This window comes from Typopeltis vanoorti, chromosome 5 (assembly GCF_054136105.1).
Source record: "Typopeltis vanoorti isolate ZY-2024b chromosome 5, IOZ_Tvanoo_1.0, whole genome shotgun sequence".
Taxonomy (NCBI): Eukaryota; Metazoa; Arthropoda; class Arachnida; order Uropygi; family Thelyphonidae; genus Typopeltis; species Typopeltis vanoorti.
In genome coordinates, this window is record NC_143553.1 from 152,357,628 (window position 1) to 152,378,632 (window position 21,005).

The 21,005-nt window shown below is 35.7% G+C and overlaps 1 protein-coding gene across 1 annotated transcript in view; it reads right to left on the minus strand.

Moving 5' to 3' along the window:
- Positions 1-21,005, minus strand: part of LOC150106947 (cell adhesion molecule Dscam1-like) — a 322,565-nt gene that overhangs the window by 100,644 nt on the left and 200,916 nt on the right. The window contains exon 22 of the mRNA XM_090393513.1: positions 7,620-7,806. Coding sequence (XP_090249639.1) covers positions 7,620-7,806 — 187 coding nt within the window. The remainder of the gene's footprint in view (positions 1-7,619; positions 7,807-21,005) is intronic.

Consider the following 21,005-nt stretch of genomic DNA (forward strand, 5'->3'; position numbering starts at 1 on the left):
TTTCGCCCACGAATGAGTGGCCTAGAGATCGTCCGATCCGATATTTTTGAGATATCACCTTTACTTACACATACGGTGATTGATTCATTCAATCCAATACCCTTGGAGGGTAATGGATGGCAATGCTGTAGCCAATGAAGTTCTAACTGAGGCTCGGCTATTGCTGTTACCCTCCTGCCATGATCAGAGCTTTAATTGCTCAATAACATCTTATCCCTACACTGTCCGCTACAGATAACGGGGAATATGAAAAGCATTCTTGCTTTAAGCCAGTCCTTATAAGGACTGTATTTGCAATTTATAATATCAAACTACTTTCCGAAATGTCTGGTAGGGTATAATAATATAATATAATATAGTTTTTGTATAATAATATAATATAATATAGTTTTTATATTGAACAATTTTTTATATTCGACAATATAATATGTCTTTTTATATTCAACAATATGTATGTATTTGTTTTTTCTAACAAGATGCGTTTCCTAAAATACAAGGACCAATTAAAAGATTGAAAGAGACTGGAATGGGCCATTGGGCTTATTTAACACAAGGTACTTTGCAAGGTATTATAGAACATAATTAACATCAAACATAATGAAACTGTAGTGATTAATACTTTTGGGCCATCCTTATATATAACTTGTTCACTAGTATTTCAACTATATATCAGTTAACTATGAGTAACAGTAGTATTATCTTGAATATAATAGTGGTTATGTTTTCACTTCTTCAATGGTAAATTAAGATGGCGGTTTACAGATTTCCGGTATAACAAAAATACGTCTATTGACAAATAGGTTTGTAGCTAGGACGTATACCAACCAGGAATCTACAGATATCAGCCTGAGAATATATATAATTGCAGTCAATTCTGTAGTGAAGTGGAAGGCTTGTTGGCCTAGCCGTCAAAATTCTAAATGTATTCCAAAATATGCTTTATGGGATTTAGATAGACAACTAATCTAAACCGAAATTTAAATAGAACTCTTTGCTAGTCAATCTAATTTTGCATTATGACATGAAGTATTCTTTCGTTCATATTTCGATTTGCGTCATTTTTCGGAAAATAACACAGAATAAACAACAAAGAATTGTTCACGATAGCCAGTTCTATGTTCTTTTTTCTGGGCCTTAAAAAATGTGGTCGTAGTTCTGATCACGAGAATTATTTGCGCGTTATAACTGCCTCCACACATAACACATGTGACTATAATCTGGGGAAAGAAGTTCTCTTTGTAGCTTCCATATTCAAACAGCTTTCGAAAAGTCAAGCATCCAATTACGGCGAACTCTGCACCACTAAGCTTTGTTGGACTGTTGCGCAACAGACTGCAGCTGGACGTTTTGCATTCCTTGTTGAGAGATCCAGATTCCACTCAGTTTTGCACTTTACTACTCGCTTTTCCTCTCAGTTTATAAGTTTGCTTGACTATTTCTTGGGATTTCCTTTAACTATCTCGTTTTCACATTTTAATAACACCGTCCCAAGTTGATATTTGTTTCTCAAACTTATATTGACTAATTTAGCGACGACGTGATCAATACGGCAACTTATAATATGGCTTGCTGGAAATTACATCCCTGTGTACAGCACTGAAAATTATTTCCAGTATTCTATCCATTTTTATGCAAATATCACCCAGCATTTTTCTTTACAACCTAGAGCAGAATGTTTGGATTATCATGAAACATGGGTATTTTTCAAGCCATTCAAAACCTCTAATAAGCAAGGAGGCGTCTCACACCGGAGGGGTGGAATTAATCTACCACTTAAAGACATTTGCAATCCATGTGCACAACGGGATTCGAACCCGAAACCTGTTGGTTTGATAGCGGATATGCTAACCACTCGGCCAAGTGACTTACAGTCATTTAGTGGGCATGTGCGTGCTTGTTTCGTCACCAGTATGCAAAATTAAAAAAAAGGGCGTCAACGAATATATTTTTCTTCAGCAGCATCTGATTCTTATGTAATTTAAAAGAAATATATATTAAACGCTATTTTCATCTCCTTCTTCCTTTTCCCCTCTTCTACCTTGCGGTGTTGAAGGATTTCTATTCATTTAATCACCACCGTACACAAGGATAAGATGGTAAGCCTTATGCCTCCCGGTGTATCCTATGTCTGTAGAAGCATTGGATTCTCAAAGCCGGTTTACCTGCTTGCGGGATGAAAACCCACAGATAAACTGGAGAGCAAAACCCTGCAGTCCACGCCCAAGACTGGCTAACTTGGCTGAGAAAGATCCTTAAGCTCCTCACATCAGCGACGGGAATCGAACCTAGGACACTCCTTCCCCAGGCGTATGGTTGCGAAGCACAAAGCCACTCGACTAACCGCGTGGACACAATATATAACATATATAACATAACAAATGAAATGTGTTAAGACTGTTATATTAGACTTAAGGTAGTCGAAATAGTCTGATTATATATAAAATTAATTTTGAAATTTTCCTCAATTTTTTTCATGGTGCTTGGCTCTATCCTGTAGAGAGATGCTGCAATGTCGCCAGTGTGAAGGAAGAAATAAAAAGACGTCTTGATGCATTTGATCATTTCTGACGCAGCGAACTAATATATCAAGAAGAAATCATTTAATTATTTTGAAATCTCCCCTTCTTCATCGACCCTTAGATCAACTACATTAAGCTAACGGGTTAGATAATTCTAGATCATTGTTCAAAAGACTGAACCGTTTTTGATTATGCGAATAATATATGAAAATAAGCAGGTTTTTTTTAAAGTAATAATAAAATATTTCAATGGCGATATTAAGGAGCCATGTTTTATAACCAATACATAGAAAGTTTTAAAAAAATTTCGAAAATAACCCAAGGGAGCTCATGAGAATATAACCTCTGGCATCAGAGTAACCTCAGTGTGCACTACTTAAAATCAAACCAATCGGAAACATTGTTGCTTCAGCTATAATTTTAATCATACCAAATTGCATCATCACAATCGTAATGTTTTAAAGAATCAAACTTCAGTCTTCCGAGTTTTTAAGTAATATATATTACTTAAAAATATAATAATATATATTGATATAATTTCGATTATATACACTTATTATAGTTTTGACTAATATTATTTTAATTATATCATGCTGAAGACGACGAAATTTTCGAAATTGTTAATGTCCTATATCTAATGAGAATTAATAATTCCAGTGAAATATTTCATTGAGTTAAATTAAACCTTCAAATTAGAAAAATATTTAATATAAAAATAAACATTCAATTTGATAAATTAATAATTCTTTAAATAAATACCTATACTCTTTGTTTTCTAATTTATTTGAATACTTCCTTTATACCCCATATTCAAAATAATAATCTCAATATATATGAGCTTTCCTAAGCTCATTGAGATTATGTACTTATAAATAAGTACATAATATCAATATATATGAGCGTAGGAAACAAACCAGTACCATTGGACGAAAAGGAAAAGACCCTTGGAGGGTAATGGATGCCAGTGCTGTAGCTAATGAAGTTCTAACTGAGGCTCGGCTGCTGCTGTTACCATCCTGCCATGATCAGAGTTTTAATAACTCAATAACACCTTATCCCTACACTGTCCTCTACAGATAACGGGGAAGTTGAAAAACATTCTTGCTTCGCCCCTTTAAGCCAGTCCTTATAAGGACTAAGTACCATTGGAGAAAATGTAGAGGAGAGATGAAAAGTCCTTTTTAGGACTTCCAAGGTAACAAATGGCAATGCTGTAGCCAATGAAATTTTAAATGAGGCTCGGCTATTGCCGTTACCCAGTCATGACTAGAGCTTTTAGCTCAATAACACTCCATCCACACAGATTTTCTTCATTCAGCAGACGGGATAAAGAGTCAAGGACTCAGTCCATCGCCCAGTTCTTATAAGAACTATAAGTACCCTTGGAGGATTTTGAATCAATCCAATACCTTGGAGGGTAATGATGGCAATGCTGTAGCTAATGAAGTTCTAACTGAGGCTCGGCTATTGCTGTTACCCTACTGCCATGATGATCAGAGCTTTAATAGCTCAATAACACCTTATCCCTACACTGTCCTCTACACAGGACAGTGTAGGGATACACTCTCATCCCTCCTGGAACAGCAGAACCACAAATAAAAATGGTCGTATCCTCTTCAGCTACACAGGATTAAACAACGCTGTCGTAACAGGACCCACTGAACCAACCCACCACATCCCAACTGGCACAGCCGACCTCCTAGCCATCGCCATTCTACACAACACCAAATACCAGCACAGCATTCAAGCACTGAACGAATTATCATCAGACCACAACCCAATCCTACTTCACTTAGGCAACAAAGATCAGTCCCCCCCCCCAAACCTCCATCATTGGTCCGGTTCCCCATATAAAAGCCAAGGAAGAAATAAACACGGCATTAAAGAACCTCAGGAATCAAATCAATAAAGGCATAACAGCAGCCACAGTATCCACGATTACCCACAAACAAAATCGTCTCGCGGAAGAAATCATGGACTTAATAAGGGAAAGAAACAGACAAAGGAAAAGATATCACAACACTCGTGCTCCCCTGGACAAAACAGCCTCAACAGATTAAACAAATCTGTCCGAGAAGCTCTCCAGAACCACAGGAACCAACAATGGGACAACAAGCTCACCTCCATCTCCACAGCAGATCATTCTATATGGAAATTCCTAAATAACCTCAGGATCAAGCGCAAATCCCTCCCCCCCCTCTGCAAGCAGAACAGTACCTTGCATACACAGATGCTAACAAAGCCGAAGCCATAGCAAGAAACCTAGAGAAACAATGCAGTCCTGCATATGATAACCTAAACATCAGCCACGTATACAAGATCCATCGTAAAGTCAGGTTCACAGTAAATCATCCCGATGTCAATCCAAGTCCTATAATGGCTACCTCACCTATCGAAATAATCGGCATCATCAACCATCTCAAGATCAAAAAAGCCCCAGGTCCTGACGGCATCACTAACCAAGTCATCAAGGCACTACCACGCAAAGCCATAGCACATCTGGCAAACATCATAAACTCCATCCTCAAATGGCAGCACTTCCCCCAGTCATGGAAAATAGCTGACATCATCCCAATTCACAAACCAGGCAAAGACCCACACCTACCTGAAAATTACCGTCCCATCAGCCTGCTATCCAATTTAGGGAAAATAGCTGAGAAAATCATCCTCATCAGACTCCAAGATCATGTCAACCAATTAAATATCATTCCAGAAGAACAATTCGGCTTCCGTCAAAATCACAGCACCACCCATCAAATCCATAGACTGGTAGAATACATCACCACAGGATTCAATTGGAATCAACACACTGGAGCTGTCTTCCTAGACATCTCAAAGGCCTTCTACAAACTTATCATCGCTAACCTTCCACTAAACATGATACAGCTGATCAAATCATACCTCTCCAACAGGAGGATGCAAGTCAAAATCAATGAAACAGTCTCAACCCAACGGAAAATCCTCGCTGGAGTTCCTCAAGGATCACTGCTAGCCCCGATCCTGTTCAACATCTATATGGCAGACATCCCTCAAAATCCTCTCACATCCACCATCGCCCTTTATGCAGATGACACGGCTATTCTAGCCAGATCTCGTCAACCACTTCTCGTCACCAAAAAACTACAAGCCACCATCCTGAATATAGAAAAATGGTTTACAGACTGGCGACTACAATTAAACCCCCAGAAAAGTACAACGATACTCTTCACAAGAAGACGAGCATCCCCCAAAGGAGACATCACCCTGTTCAACTCTAAAATTCCCTGGAAAGCTGAAGTAAAATACCTCAGAATACTTCTCAATCAGCGATTATGCTTCAACAGCCACATCAAGAGCACATGCACCAAAGCTTCAAAAGTTATCGCCCGGCTATACCCCTTGATCAACAGACAGAGCAAACTAAGCTCAACAAATAAAATACTACTGTACAAGACAGTGATCCGTCCCACAGTCATATACGCTTCCCCAGCCTGGAGCCATACCTACAAGACAAACATCGGCAAGCTACAAAGACTACAGAACAAGTGCCTGCGAATGATACTGGACGCCCCGTGGTTTATCAGGAACGCCCAGATCCACCGGGACATAAATATCCCCTACATCTCTACACTACTACGCTCCCTAGCAGAAAAATTCTTTATGAAGACATCTACGCATCCAAACCAACTGATACAACAAGCCGGAAACTATGACGGTAATGACCACTGGAAACATAAAAGACCGAAAACCATCCTAACACCCATCGACGAATAACCACTTCTGCCCACTCAGGGCGAGCTAAAATAGCTCACAAATCTCTCCCATCACTGTTCCCAAAACAGACAACAGGGAATATGAAAAGCGTCAAGCTTCACCCTCTGCGCCATATATGTCCTGCGTCCTGCAGTACCCTTGGAGAAGGATTCATTCAATCCGATACCCTTGGAGGGTAATGGATGGCAATGCTGTAGCCAATGAAGTTCGAACTGAGGCTGGGATATTGCTGTTACCCTCCTGCCATGATCAGAGCTTTAATAGCTCAATTCCACCTTATCCCTACACTGTCCTCTACAGATAACGGGGAAGATGAAAAGCATTTTTGCTTCGCCCCTTTAAGCCAGTCCTTATGAGGACTATAAGTACCCTTGGAGGGAATGAAGTTCTAACCGAGGCGCGGCTATTGCTGTCACCCTCCTGCCGTGATCAGAGCTTTAATAGCTCAATAGCACCTTATCCCTACACTGTCCTCTACAGATAACGGGGAATATGAAAAGCATTCTTGCTTCGCCCCTTTAAGCCAGTCCTCATAAGGACTATAAGTACCCTTGGAGGGAATGAAGTTCTAACAGAGGCGCGGCTATTGCTGTTACCCTCCTGCCGTGATCAGAGCTTTAATAGCTCAATAGCACCTTATCCCTGCACTTCCTCTACAGATAACGGGGAAGATGAAAATCATTTTTGCTTCGCCCCTTTAAGCCCGTCCTTATAAGGACTATAAAGTTTGAAGGGCTGTTTAAATCGACCGTGAGATGCGGTGATTAATACCCTGGGAGGGTAATGGATGGCAATGCTGTAGCCAATGAAGTTCTAACTGTGGCTCGGCTATTTTGCTGTTATCCTCTTGCCACGATCAGAGCTTTAATAGCTCAATAACATCTTATCCCCTCACTGTCCTCTACATATAACGGGGAAGATGAAAACATTCTTGCTTTAAGCCAGTCTTTATAAGGATATTGTTGTATTGTCCTTAAGAATTATTTGTACGTGAACTGAATGGTTTTTGTTTCTATCTATATTTTTTATTAAAGGTAAGTAACCACAATTTCGAGTAATGTATATAATTTTTTAAACTCAAGGCATGAGCGGAATTACAAAATTGATTGGTTGGATAGGTTTAATGGAATGTAGCTTATCGATTTTCGATTATATTGTAACTTACGTGAAATCATGCAATTTCGTTGTAATTATTATTTCCTCAAGCTCATTATAAATTAATACAAAAACGTATTTTAGGTTTAATGGTTTTAACCATAAACATTATGGAGTCCTAACGATTCTTTAAACATTATCCATACGACAAAGTAAATTATGTCTTAGCTGTTAAAAACTAGAGAAACTTACTTTGGCCTAAGATCATTTCCCAGACTGTAGACATCACGAGGATTGTGTTTTTCTTTGAGTTTCCTTCGAGATCTGTGTTTTCTTTGTGGATGAAGATAAATGTATCCTTTGCTGTTTATTGAGTTGTCTGTGAAAAAAACCTTCACTCCATTTGGTCTGTTCATTTCTAATCTCTGAGGTTCATCTACTATTAACAAAAGGGGAAAAAAAAAGAAATAAAAACAATGGTTCTAAGAAAAGAAAAATTTCCATTTAAAGTAACTAGTCACTCTCTTTTCTCAAAAGAATTGTACAATATAGCTGCTATTAGCTAATGACAAGTTTTCTTTTCCTGGAAAGCGCGCTTAGAAAAGAGAGAGGGTGGAGAACTTTTAGAAAACTTTATTGTGGAGAACTTTATCACGAAATGAATAATGTAGAAGTTGGAAGAAAAGAAAGACAAATTACTCGACATACCGATATTTCACATTGTTAATTAGTATTTGATAAAAACGAATTTTTTTTCGATATTTAAATATTAGCATTTTTACTTACAAAGAATTAACCCTCATTTCTCATCAAATAATATAAACATAATGACAGCAAAAAAATTAAATTTGTGATTGGCTAATGTTTGGGAATTAACTATAAGAAATGGCTAAACATTGCTTATTTTTCACTGAATTGAGAACGCTGTTTCAAACTTTGTGGTCATCCTTAGCACAAATAACAGCTCATCTTTAATACAACAAACTATAATTTCATGAATGCCTTGTTTAGGGCAATTAAGGTTTATCAATTGGTGTAAACGTAGCCTACAATCTGCAATTCACGTGTGCATTTGACAAATGCATCTGAAATGTAAGGATGGCTAACCTGTGTGTGTGTGTGTGTGTGTGTGTGTGCCTGCCCTTTTAGCGTATCAATAACTCGACATGTGTCCATCGATTATAACAGCCTGAGTGTTTCATTCCAAAAAAAAAGACAAAATGATCGGCGGTTAGCACAGTTAGCAGCTATAATGTACTAACCTCAAGGCTATAGTTACTTTTGCAACAGTTCCATCCTTCCGAAATTATAAAGATTGAAATCTTATCTTTGAAAAACGGGAGTCAAGACATCGCAGTGAACATAAATGCTGCACCTATAAAAAATGTAATTGGTGATGTAATGAACATAGCAGAGGATGTTGTTTTGGCTCGTGTAATTTATTTCCTGTGAGCTTTCATATTAAAGTCAGTACAGACGATGTCTTCTGATTGAAGAGACTTGGATGCGAATGTTGGGTAGAATGCGATTCTAATCCCAATCTATTCAAGTCGTGTTTAGTTGCCAAATTGCAAACCACACACACACACACACACACACACACACACACACACACACACACACACACACACACACACACACACACACACACACACACACACACACACACACACACACACACACACACACACACACACACAATCGCCTTGTTTTGGTCATGCTTTAAACTGAGTAACAAAGCAATGGAATAGGAATTGGATATATGAATTCACTTATAAATAAAGCCTAAAGGAATCAGAACATGACTTAAATGTCACTTGAGGTAATGATAACACATTTCAACTTTTTTCAGCTATTTCGAGAAGTTAAGACTCTGGAACTCTTGATGATTCAGAGTAGTGAAAAGCTTCAAAAATTTAAATGAAAATTAGAGAATTAAACAAATATGAATCTCAAATGAAAATTAGCGGTCTTTATAGAAAAAAGTCTGCTCTTGTTGTATAATTGGCAAGAGGATTTATTAAAAAGCAACAAAAATGATCTGTAACTAAGTAAATCCTGTGCTTTGTTCTTTCAGTGGGGCAAATTGTGAGCGGCCTTTCATGTATTTCAAATTTAGTTTCAGTGAATCAATTTGTTTTTCCACGTTAGATGATTTAAAAGATCCGATATCTTTCTATCTTAATGCCTTCTTCTGATAATTATTATTTTTTTTTAATTTCCATTCAGATTTCCATGAAACCTCGGTCTTTGAAATCCATTACCTGTTTTAAGTAAGAGTTTAGATTTAAATTCCAGTGTAATTTAAAATTTTGCTATTTCTGTCATATTTTCTTCTTTAAAAGACTACTGTGCTTTTTTAATGTTTATTTTTTGTTCTAAAACTTGCTTCATAGAAGTGTCCTTATTATTATTCTGCTGCTGCTGCTGCTAAAAACGTCTTTACAATAGTCAATATAGTATTAGTTATGAGAACATTACCAGTCCTTAAAAATTATTAACTAAAAGTGTCTTTATTGTTACCATCGTTTTCTACAAGATTATTCCTCACTAATAATTAAGGGGATACAAATCCCTTGTTGTTCAACTGCCAGTAAGCAAAACTCTAAGATCGAGAACTACGAATCTATGAGTTTCATACCGAAAAACTATCGGCGAATCCAAGTGTAAATGACCACTTGGTAGTACAACACCGAGGCAACTCGAAGCAAAGGTGGAGCAAGATCCCCCACTATCCTTGATATTTTCTGATAATGTAAAAACACAGCTCCTAGGAGATGTAATACTGTCATTAGATTATGAGGAGAGGTCACTACCCAGACTGGTTTCCCCTAGGGGTTGTGTTTTTACATTATCAGAAAATATCAAGGATAGTGAGGTAGCTTGCTCCACCTTTGCTTCGAGTTGCCTCGGTGTTGTACTACCAAGTGGTCATTTACACTTGGATTCGCCGATAGTTTTTCGGTATGAAACTCATAGATTCGTAGTTCTCGATCTTAGAGTTTTGCTTACTGGCAGTTGAACAACAAGGGATTTGTATCCCCTTAATTATTATTAAGGATGCCAGAAAAATAGCCGTTTGGCTTTCAATTATTCCTCACTGTTTATTCCACTTATTACTTGTACGATCTTTTCCGCAAAAGATCTATTAACAAACTTAATTATTCTTTATTCTCTAAACTTAACCTTAATTAACAAGAAAGAGAAATTCGTATTCGTCCAAAGTTTCTTGTATCAATTCAAAATAAATGCATTTAAAAAAAAATATTCTGTAGGTTTTTTACCAATTTGAATATAAATGTAAATCGTCATTGGATATGTGACTATTGGTTAACGAGGACCTGTGTGCCGTCATTACAAGGACTGCGTAACATTTGACCTCCATAAGAAAGACCAGGATTCAAATCCCGTGCTTTGTTCTTTGTTAAATGGCACTGTTCATTCAATAGCCATTTTTATTTATTTCAGTATTTTAATAAGTCATTATTTATATTATATGGTAATGTATAATTTAAGTTTGATTTATTATTATTCAGGATTGAATTAACTGCCCGTTCCTGGCAATACTCTTTGGTAACACCACTATGTAGTGCTGTGTGTTTGGGTGCAGTTCACAAACTGTGTTAGAATCTATCAGATTGTGTTCGCAGTAAGAAGGTAAAATTATGAATTATTAGAGACAGGTTAATGGAAAACTTAATTAGGAATCGCATCTAGGATATCCTTAATTAGCTTCTCATGTTGAACAGGACACTATCGCGGTTTAGTTAACCGGCAGCCATTATGGCAGGTCTGCTTACTTTTTACGAAGAGGTCACGAGGGAAATAAACCAAGGTGATGTCTATCGGATAATTTATTTAAATGTTAGCAATGCCTGTGGAACTTGCCGATTAAAATGTGACAAGCAGAGTCTAGTCACATGGGTAAAATTCATTGAATAAATAGACGACAGCAAGCAGTGGATTTGAGTCTTCTAAGAGTCGGATAGTCAGAGGCAGGGTACTCCAACTTTGATGTGGGGGCTCTTATGTTTTAATTTAATAAAAATTATGTAGATTCAAATAAAAAGAGCAAATTTCTCTGTTTGTTGAGAATATGAATCAAGTGGGCAGGGCAGTCCATTGCTCAGATAACATCAATTCTTTGCATAATAATTTTACGATAATTCCCAAGCATTGATAGCACAACTTAACCTTAAAGGAATCTTCACTAGTTTTGATATTTTACCAGTGGAGGCCGGTGAAAATTTTAAGTAGGGGTGCTGCATAAAAAAAAATAATAATAATAATAATCATTTAATCAGAAACGAATTTATTAATAAATAAATTAAAAAATTAAAAAATTGCTTTATTAAAAATATTTCATCCTCACCACGAACAAACACCAATAATAAAAGTTTCGTATCAATAGCAATGACAAGCCAAACGAATATCGGCGTTAGATCGCAGTGAATTTGTTTCGTGGAACGATACTGAAAAAATATAATTCTTTTCATATTTTCAACAGTGACACTCGTCATAATTCAGCCTTGTATCTACAGTATAATAAATAAATAATTATATGTTATTTTAACAAAATAAAATAAGATTTATAAAAAATAGTTCACCACGCCCACCAATAATAAACGTTTCGTATAGGGAGGGCGTGGTGTTGGAGGTGGGTGGTAGATGGCGTTGATTCGTAGTAGAGGTAAGGTGTAGAGACAGTTGAAGATGTCCTCCCGCGATGGGTCTTCGGACTCCTTGGAGGTATCAGGAATAATAATAATAATATCTCACAGAAATAACGTGCGCAAGCATACGATACACTGCCCAAGCGGTAGTGTATCTAATGACGTAACGTGCAATGACAAGCGCAAACAAATATCGGCGTTAGATCGCAGCGCATTTGTTTCGTAATCTAAAGCGTTAATCGAACAATTCCAATTATTAACTATTCATTCAATGCAGAAACATGAGCAAACAGAAACCTTTAACATGTTGTATTGCATTTATATAATGTTGTACGCATTGTTATTATTTATAAACACAGACAAAATTTAATTTTTTCGTTTTTTCCTTGTGGGTGCTGCAGTGTCGCAGTGCTTATGTACGGGTCGCCACTGTATTTTACTCACAAAGAAAAGTGCATTTTAAAACTGAATTGTAGAACCCAGAAACACACAGAGGTCATTTGAATCTCTATCGACTGTCATTTTATTGTGGATTTTCACACGAAATTTGTTACCGAGTTCATTAATTTTATTTAAAGAGATCCAAGTTGAACATCTCCGACTTAATGTTGTTTTCCTTCATATAATCTGATCTGAACAGATGATGAATGATAATGGTGAGATAATGCACCCTACTTTTACACCTGATATATATATATATATATTGAAGTCCTTTATTTGGCCTTTGGCACTTTGCATATGAAGACGTGTGGTTGAGGAGAACTTGCAATTCATGACAAACGAGGGAGAATTAGAAGCGACGAATAAGTAGCCATGTGGTCAGAAAGCATGTGACATTCAAGTATTTTTATGATAAGTGGTGATTGAATGAAGTAAGCAATAGTGGACGTTGTGAGGGGTTTTCGGTGAATGTTTTCAAGGAAAATTTCGGTGATCCTTTCTTTTAGTGTTACACGGTGATCAGCATTCATTTTTGAAATTATGGAGTCTACAACCGTGTTGAAATAACTCTGATATGAAGATTGGAACGTCGGGATAATAAAAAGAGTTATTTTAACACGGTTGTAGAATCCATAATTTCAAAAATGAATAATCTCAATGATCTACAGGCTGGTCCAAAAGTCGTTCACATCAAAGTTGAAGCTGGGTTGCATCGAAGTTTTTCAATTCTAATTATTCGTTTCACCTATACAGGGCACCGTAGGATTATTGGCCACCATCATGTAATCTATCCACTACGTGCGGGTATTGGGCGCCCATTACGCAGTTTGGTTTATGAGGAAAGCGAAATGGTACTTTCCCTGGAGCAAGGAGTTGTTATTTTGCTTGTCGTTCTTACGCAAATGTTGCGGTAGAGTTTCGTCAGAAGTATCCAGACTCTGTTGTTGCTCAATATTCGACAATTGCGAGATGAATCAAACCTTTCGGGAAACTCGATCAGTTGCAGACAAACAGCGACATGGAAGACCTTCCATTTTGACTGGGGCTAAAGTAACTGGGGTACACGACGTGTTGCAATGTTCACCTTCAAAGAGTCTTAGAAAACGCTCTGCAGAGACTGGTATGTCATATGGACGTACGTGGAGAGCCAATAATTAAAGCTTCGTCAAGTCTGTCTTCGCTCAGTTCAGGAAGCCACTGGATAAGGAAAAACGTGTTATATACTGTAGCTGGTTTCAATCATTTTGGAGAAAATGGAGTTCACTAACTGGACAATGTTTCTTCAGTGCTGAGGCGTGGTTTGGCTATTGACACATCCATCTAAGTGGATGCGTCAATAGCCAAAATAACAGAATTTCATAATCGGAAAATCCTAATCTTTTCCATGAAACACCCTTTCAGTCTCCGAAAATCGGAGTATGGTGTGCTATATCACTCTGTCGCATTATTAGTATTATTATTATTACGTGAAACCTCCAAGGATTCATCGAGGAGGGCATCTACTCTACAAACTCTCCATCTGCACCACTCAATTCACCAAATACAGAGAAATGCATAATCTACACCAACGCCATCTACCGCCACCATCACTAGTATTTTCACAGACAATTACAAATATCCATGCCCAAGGCGGGATTCGAATCCCTAGCCCTTTGGCTGGGGAGTGGATACGCTAACCACTCGGCCAGCCAGGCGGGCATCTATCTATCTATCGTACCTATTTTCTTTGAGACGACACTAAACAGTGCACTGTACCAAGACATCATCACCAAGTTAGTAGCTCTTCTTCAGATTGAAGAGCATGATTGCTGTTTTCAGCGGAACAGTACCACTTGCCATACGTCAAATGAAAGATTGCAATTTTTGCAAGGGTTTTTTTTTTTTTTTTGGTAATACACTGATTTCTAAAGGACTATGGTCCTAAAGTCGCCTGATTTTCACCTCCAGATTTCTTTTTATGGGGACTACCGGAAAAGTTGGGTGTATAAAAATAATCCTCACACAATTAATGAACTGGATCAATCGGAGCAGTCAGTAATTTCATGTTTCGAAGTCCAATTTGGTAAAAAGATCACGTGCCTGCGTTCAAGAACGAGTTGGCCATTTTGAACATTTGCTTTAGTAATATTATTTATTTTTGCCTTCGTAAAGATGCTGTTATGAATTTTGTTTGTAGCAGTTAAGTTCTATAAAGTTTATCGCTAATATTGAAAAAATTCAAAACTTTATTTTATGATGTGTGCGACTTTAGGATCTCCTGTACAAGATCTCACTCTCTCCATAAGTTTCTATCTCCCTGGAGAAGTGCTGATAGTAATAATAAAAGTAGATAAAATGAAATTTAGATTATATTATGAAATTATTAAAAACATTCACTTAAAAGTCATAATTATTACTTTACGTTATAAATAAATTAATTAGTTTAGTGATTATGTTGTTCAAAATGCTTAAACGATGGTGAAATAATGAAAATATATGTTAAAGAAAATAAAATCATATAAATGATATTAATTAATCATTAACATATATATGAATGCATAATCTATTAAAATTTAAATTTACAACTGAAATTTGAATAATCAAAAATGTGCAGAAATGATTCGAAGTTATGCATACGAAATTGCATGTTAATGATAAAAATTAAAAACTTTTTATAAGTGAAATTGATTTAACTGATTTTAAAGTATTTTGAGATGCTGATTGAAATCGACTAGCGAAAAAAATCCCAAAAATTCATTATTATTATTATTATTATTATTATTATTATTATTATTTAGAGATTATTTATTTTTCATGGGTTTTCTAAAATATTTTATCACGAGTTAGTCAGAAATAATATTTTTTTAAAAAAAATTATTGTCTTTTAGTTTTCAAAATTTAAATTATTGCCCTATTATAGGAGTTGTGACTGCAGGCAATAAGCAGTAGCTCGAAAATGAACAAAGGCATGCTTTGAATATGTCTGAACCTGCCTTACAAGTTAAAATGAAATACGAAATTAACCTCTTGGATTTCTGACTTGAGTGTAAATATCTTTGAATTTCTCTTTAATTTATCGTCGAGATTTTCGTTATGTGCGGTATTCGCCAAAAGTTATAAACAGTGACACAACATTACCCGCTTTGTAAGGACTGTATATCTTCATTACCTTCGATTAAATGGATCAAGACAAGACAAGATAAAACAAGGGATTCTTCATTTTGTTACCTGATTTCCATACCTCGCACCAGTCATAAGTCTGTAGGAGACTTTTGAAAATATGTCTAAGAAGTTCGAGTTAGGGATTACAATATTGCTGGATATACAAAGAAAATTTATTTGCCTTTATTTATTAACATTGGACACCAAACTTGTATCATGAAAACCTGTCTTAAAACAATGGACAAAATTTAATCCACATACCAGTCTCCAACTGAGTAGTTTTCAAAAAATTCACAGGACAAACGCAAAAACGTAAAGAAAGTGTAGGAAGATATATTAAAAACTTCCTTAAGGTTGACTAAAATCAATCTTAAGGAAGTAAAATTACTTTCAATTAATCAGATCGATCTAACTTACCAATGCATTCAAATCTCCCATATACTGTACTCAACCTTAATGATCACCTCTTTCTATTTTAAGAACAATAGATATAATCTAGGGGAGCAATACTTCCCCCCAAAATTCAGTAAAGTTTTCATTAATATCTCCAGTAAATTTTACTACCTGTTTATCAGAAGTGCCTATTAATGTCAAATAAAATTTTAAATTAAATAAATTACAGAAAAATTAAATGAAATTAATTAAATAAAAATTATATGTTGAGTAAATTACATGAGATTTAAATATATTACATACACACACACACACAGAGGAAAATATGATATTTACCAGCTGCGTTCTCCCAGTATCTTCTGATATCTTCTTTCGTTACTTCTGTCTTCGTTTCCTCTGGCATGACTGTCTGCACAATAAATCACTGAGTCTGGGTATGAACGAGAAAGGTCCAATTGCGTTCCAAACCAATTTATGCACTGTAGTTTCAAATAATTCAGTTTGCAAACAATTAATTACTGGGAAGTTTGTTAATAATACAGCAATATCGAAACCACATCAAATACAGTCTGTTTTTTCTTTCTTTCTTTTTTTTTTTTAGCTTTGTGTACAATGTTTGGAAAAATGTTTGGAAATAAAGAAAATTAAACAATATAAATAAAATGACCGGCATTGTATTTTTCATGGCCTTGTGCGTAAATTTATTTATAATATCTTGATATATCTAAATGAGAGGTGTATTCAATTGATTTCGAAATCAGAGGCAACATTTTTGTACATTGGATTCAAATCCAATAGTATAATGCAATTTCCTGTAGAAGAGAAAGAACTTCCGTTTTTTTATTAATTAATTTATTTATTCTATTTCTTTTTAATTAATATTTCTTGTGGTTAGTAGTTTGCGGCTTAAATTAGCAATAATATTACATAGTGATATTGTACTATTGTACTTAGTATATAAAATTACTGTTCAATTTTTGAAAACTTAAAATATAAATATGAATCTCTCTCTCTCTTTCTTTATCTCTGAAACTGATTTCTTTTAATACATTCATTCGTTTATCTTTCTTTACTATAGAATAAATTAAAAAGCGTTTATATTTAATATAGGAATAATTTGGATAAGAGAGAGACTTCTAAATTATCTCTTGATATAAAGTTAAAATGAACTAATTTTTTTGTGTATTAATATTCCACTAATCAATAATTTAAATCCTTTATTTTAGTCAACAAACGTGTTGGAACTCCATCAATAATTATAGCCTATTTTGCTAATATCAACTTAGAGGAGTAGCATGAAAAAAGTCCATAAAAATAATATCTAATGTTTGAATACGTTCTTGTTTTGTTATGTTTGTTATTATTAGACATTGTTTTGGTAGTTTGATGTATTCATATGTGTTGTTTAATATAATTATATAATCTTAAGGAAATGTAATTAATGAATAAAAATAATAAAAATTTACTTTTAAAAACTTATTTTATATTAATTGAACTTTATCAATGTATATTTATTTTATACACCTTTTTATCTTTTAGTTTTATCTTAATTAGAAGTCATGGGAATAATTTCTTCTATCTGATTCATCTAATCCGTTCATATCTTCAGAATAGATCAATGCAAGTTAAAATTAACGGTTCTATATCGTCCCAGCGCCATATCTTTGCTGGAGTGCCACAGGGATCTCTACTGGCTCCATTGCTGTTTTCTGTATACATGTCAGACATCCCTCACAATCCGATGACTTCCATTTTAGCGCTGTATGCGGACGATACGGCAATACTAACCAGATCCCTCAGACCCCACTTCGTTACTAGAAAGCTTCAAGAAAACATTCTAAAGCTGGAGGGTTGGTTCTCTAGGTGGAGATTGGAAGTCAACCCCCCAGAAAAGCTCAGTGGTTCTTTTCTCAAAAAGGCCAATGTCTCCTGCAGGAGATGTGTTACTATTCAATACTAAAATTCCCTGGCAGACAGAAACAAATTACCTGGGTGTAATTCTCGACAAAAAGCTATCTTTCAACCAACATATCAAGTCTGCATGTGCAAAAGCATCTAAAGCCATAGCTCAGATTTACCCGCTAATTAATAGAAATAGCAAGCTCAGCAACAGAATCAAATTGCAACTTTACCAGATGACGATTCGTCCCATAATCACCTATGCCTCTCCAGCCTGGAGCCACACCTCTAACGCTAACATTATCAAGATTCAGCGTGTGCAGAACAAGTGCTTGAGAATGATTCTGAACGCCCCGTGGTATGTTAGAAACAGCCAGCTCCATAGAGACACAAATATTCCATATATTCTCTCTTATCTACAATCCTTAGCTTCCAAGTTTTTTCTAAAGACGTCCACACACCCCAATGATTTGATTCAACAAGCTGCAGCATATGAGCCAACGGACATATTCAAATATAGAAGACCAAAAACTATATTAGCCTCCTATAACGATGCATAATCTCCATGCCCATTCAGGGCGAGCAAACTGCTCGTAAATTTTACCCTCACTGTAACCACGACAGATAGCGGGGAATATGAAAAGCATCTTGCTTCACCCTTAAAGACATAAATGTCAATTGTCAATTGTCAATTGTCTTCTATCTGAATCTGAAATTTTCAGGTAATCTGGTAAATTGTTGCGCTTAGCTTTATTCGATAACTCTGTATATTTGTGGTAAACTCCTATATCCTCAATGTATCGAGAAATTCGCTAAATATAAATAAATACTACGCATAAATACGAGAAAATTCGCAAGTATTTTAATAAGTAAGTTTGAGAAATTCACTATATAATAAATCTATGTAACCTCTTATTGTACAATTCACAAGAAAACCGAAATGTTACATCGTGTAGTACTATTACAAATAAATCAAATATTACTAAATAAATTTTATGTGCACTAATGGCCAAAATAAACTTCATTCATCACTCCTTTTTTGTTTTAAAAGGATTTCCTCTCTCGGTATTTCATTTAAAATCTTTTATTTCAAGAAAAAATGATAGAAATAGTAAGTCGAGTGGGCAGGATGTTTGTGATTATCTTTAAGTATGAGATGCATAAGTATGAAACCATTTCCCGCTTACTGGAGGCCAGAAGAGGCTTGTAAACTTCCATTTTTACTGTCTGCAGCAGTTTTCGGATTATGTACAAATATATATAGAATAAAAATAATGAAAAAAAAATATAACCCTGTCCACAGTAATGAAATGTGTCAATTTAACTGATAAACATTATAAAACTTAGAAAGTCTTAGAATATATATATATATATATATATATATATATATGTAACATTCCTATTTGTCCTCCACTTAAATTCCATAATCAGTCGTTCCACATTTTCACCCCTTTTATGCTTGTATATTGAGGGGAAACTTGCATTCACAGCAAGCATTGATGAGGACTTGGCTCTCATCACTGGCCCTGCTATTTTGCCCAGTATTCTTCCATTCTTGAAACATCTTATCTACACGACTCAGAGAACTTCAGCTGGTACCATAAACTCATGCTTGTTTCGAAATTCTTGAGATCACCTTCCTTTTCCATGTCGATCAACACCCTCAAAGGAACAGTACATCACATACCAACAGAGTCACGCATATTGGCTATGTATACTCTTTTTCGTCGTCATATGCCTGCCACCTGGCGATCGGAATTGCTCCATTGAAGTGGCTAACGATGAACAGACAACATACGAAGCCCTAGTCATGTTTTTTTTTTTTTTAAATATTTATTATTATTATTTCGAGAGTTGATATGAAGCCACTAATATGATCGAGAGGACGCAATTCTAATTCCCATATATTACTGTCTCTATTTTTTTTAAATTATTATTGTTATCCTGTTGATGATCCTTAAGATTTATATTTGCATTCGATTTAATAACAAGCAGTGATAGTAGTTAAAATAATCAGAAAACGGCATCTGATCATGCTTTTCACGTGTCAATAGTCCAGTGCCGAATATCATTCGGCTAATAAGAACAAAAGTTGTTAGCTTATTTATAATAATAACATATTTTCCTTCATGACTTATAAATTGAGTGACAACCACCTTTATCTGTTTACAAGTCCAACTCTGAAACTCAGTGAACATTTTGCTCAACGAAACCTTGCGGGTGAATGTGTCGATGAATGTGGGTAAGATGAGACAAACTGCTTGCTAGCCAACTGGCAAGCAGATCTTCCCTACGAAATTTTCTAGTTTCAAGATCAGAAGTGTACAGCAGGTGGTTAATATCTTCCGGTTGTAGAGTAAATAGTTGGGAAATTTGTGGCACAGCGTCATCAGCAGCAGGATGGTTACCTCTCCCGAGTAACATACGTGTGATGCCATCTCGTAGTCTTTTTTGGAACGTATGATGCAAACACTCCCTTCATCAATTGAAACCAGTCCCACAAAGTATATTTTCGTTCATATGTTGTTGCGTAATTTAAAAGTAACATTCATTGATCGATTTTTTTTTGGGGGGGGGGGGGTGCTTATTATGATATAGTGCCTGCTAATGCAAATAAAATTTAAAAAAAAAATTCGGCGTTAGCAACAATACTGTTTATATTATGATATTACATGTCATTATGTATTATTGTAATATATGTTATAGTGGTGGTAATCCAACCCTGGTCTTTCCGACCAGAGGGCTTCGTCTATACTGACTGAGCTACAGAGGATATAACATATGCAATATTTCGTATTATTTCAAGAGAATGTGACATTAAAAAGCTGATAGATTTACAGAAACGTGAAACTGATTAAATATAGTAATGCTAAAGTTATTTGAAGTCCAACTAGATGCAGCCGGGAGTATCTGATGGTTACGATTATGGCAATGATTGAGATGATAACTTAGCTGGATGATCTCTGATAGAAAGGAAAGACTTCATTTCATACTCCAATCTTATTTATGTAGAAAAACGAAGTGACGGCGATGTATCATTCCCTTAAATACCATCAGAGGATTTATCCAGCAGCATCTTTTGTCCATTACC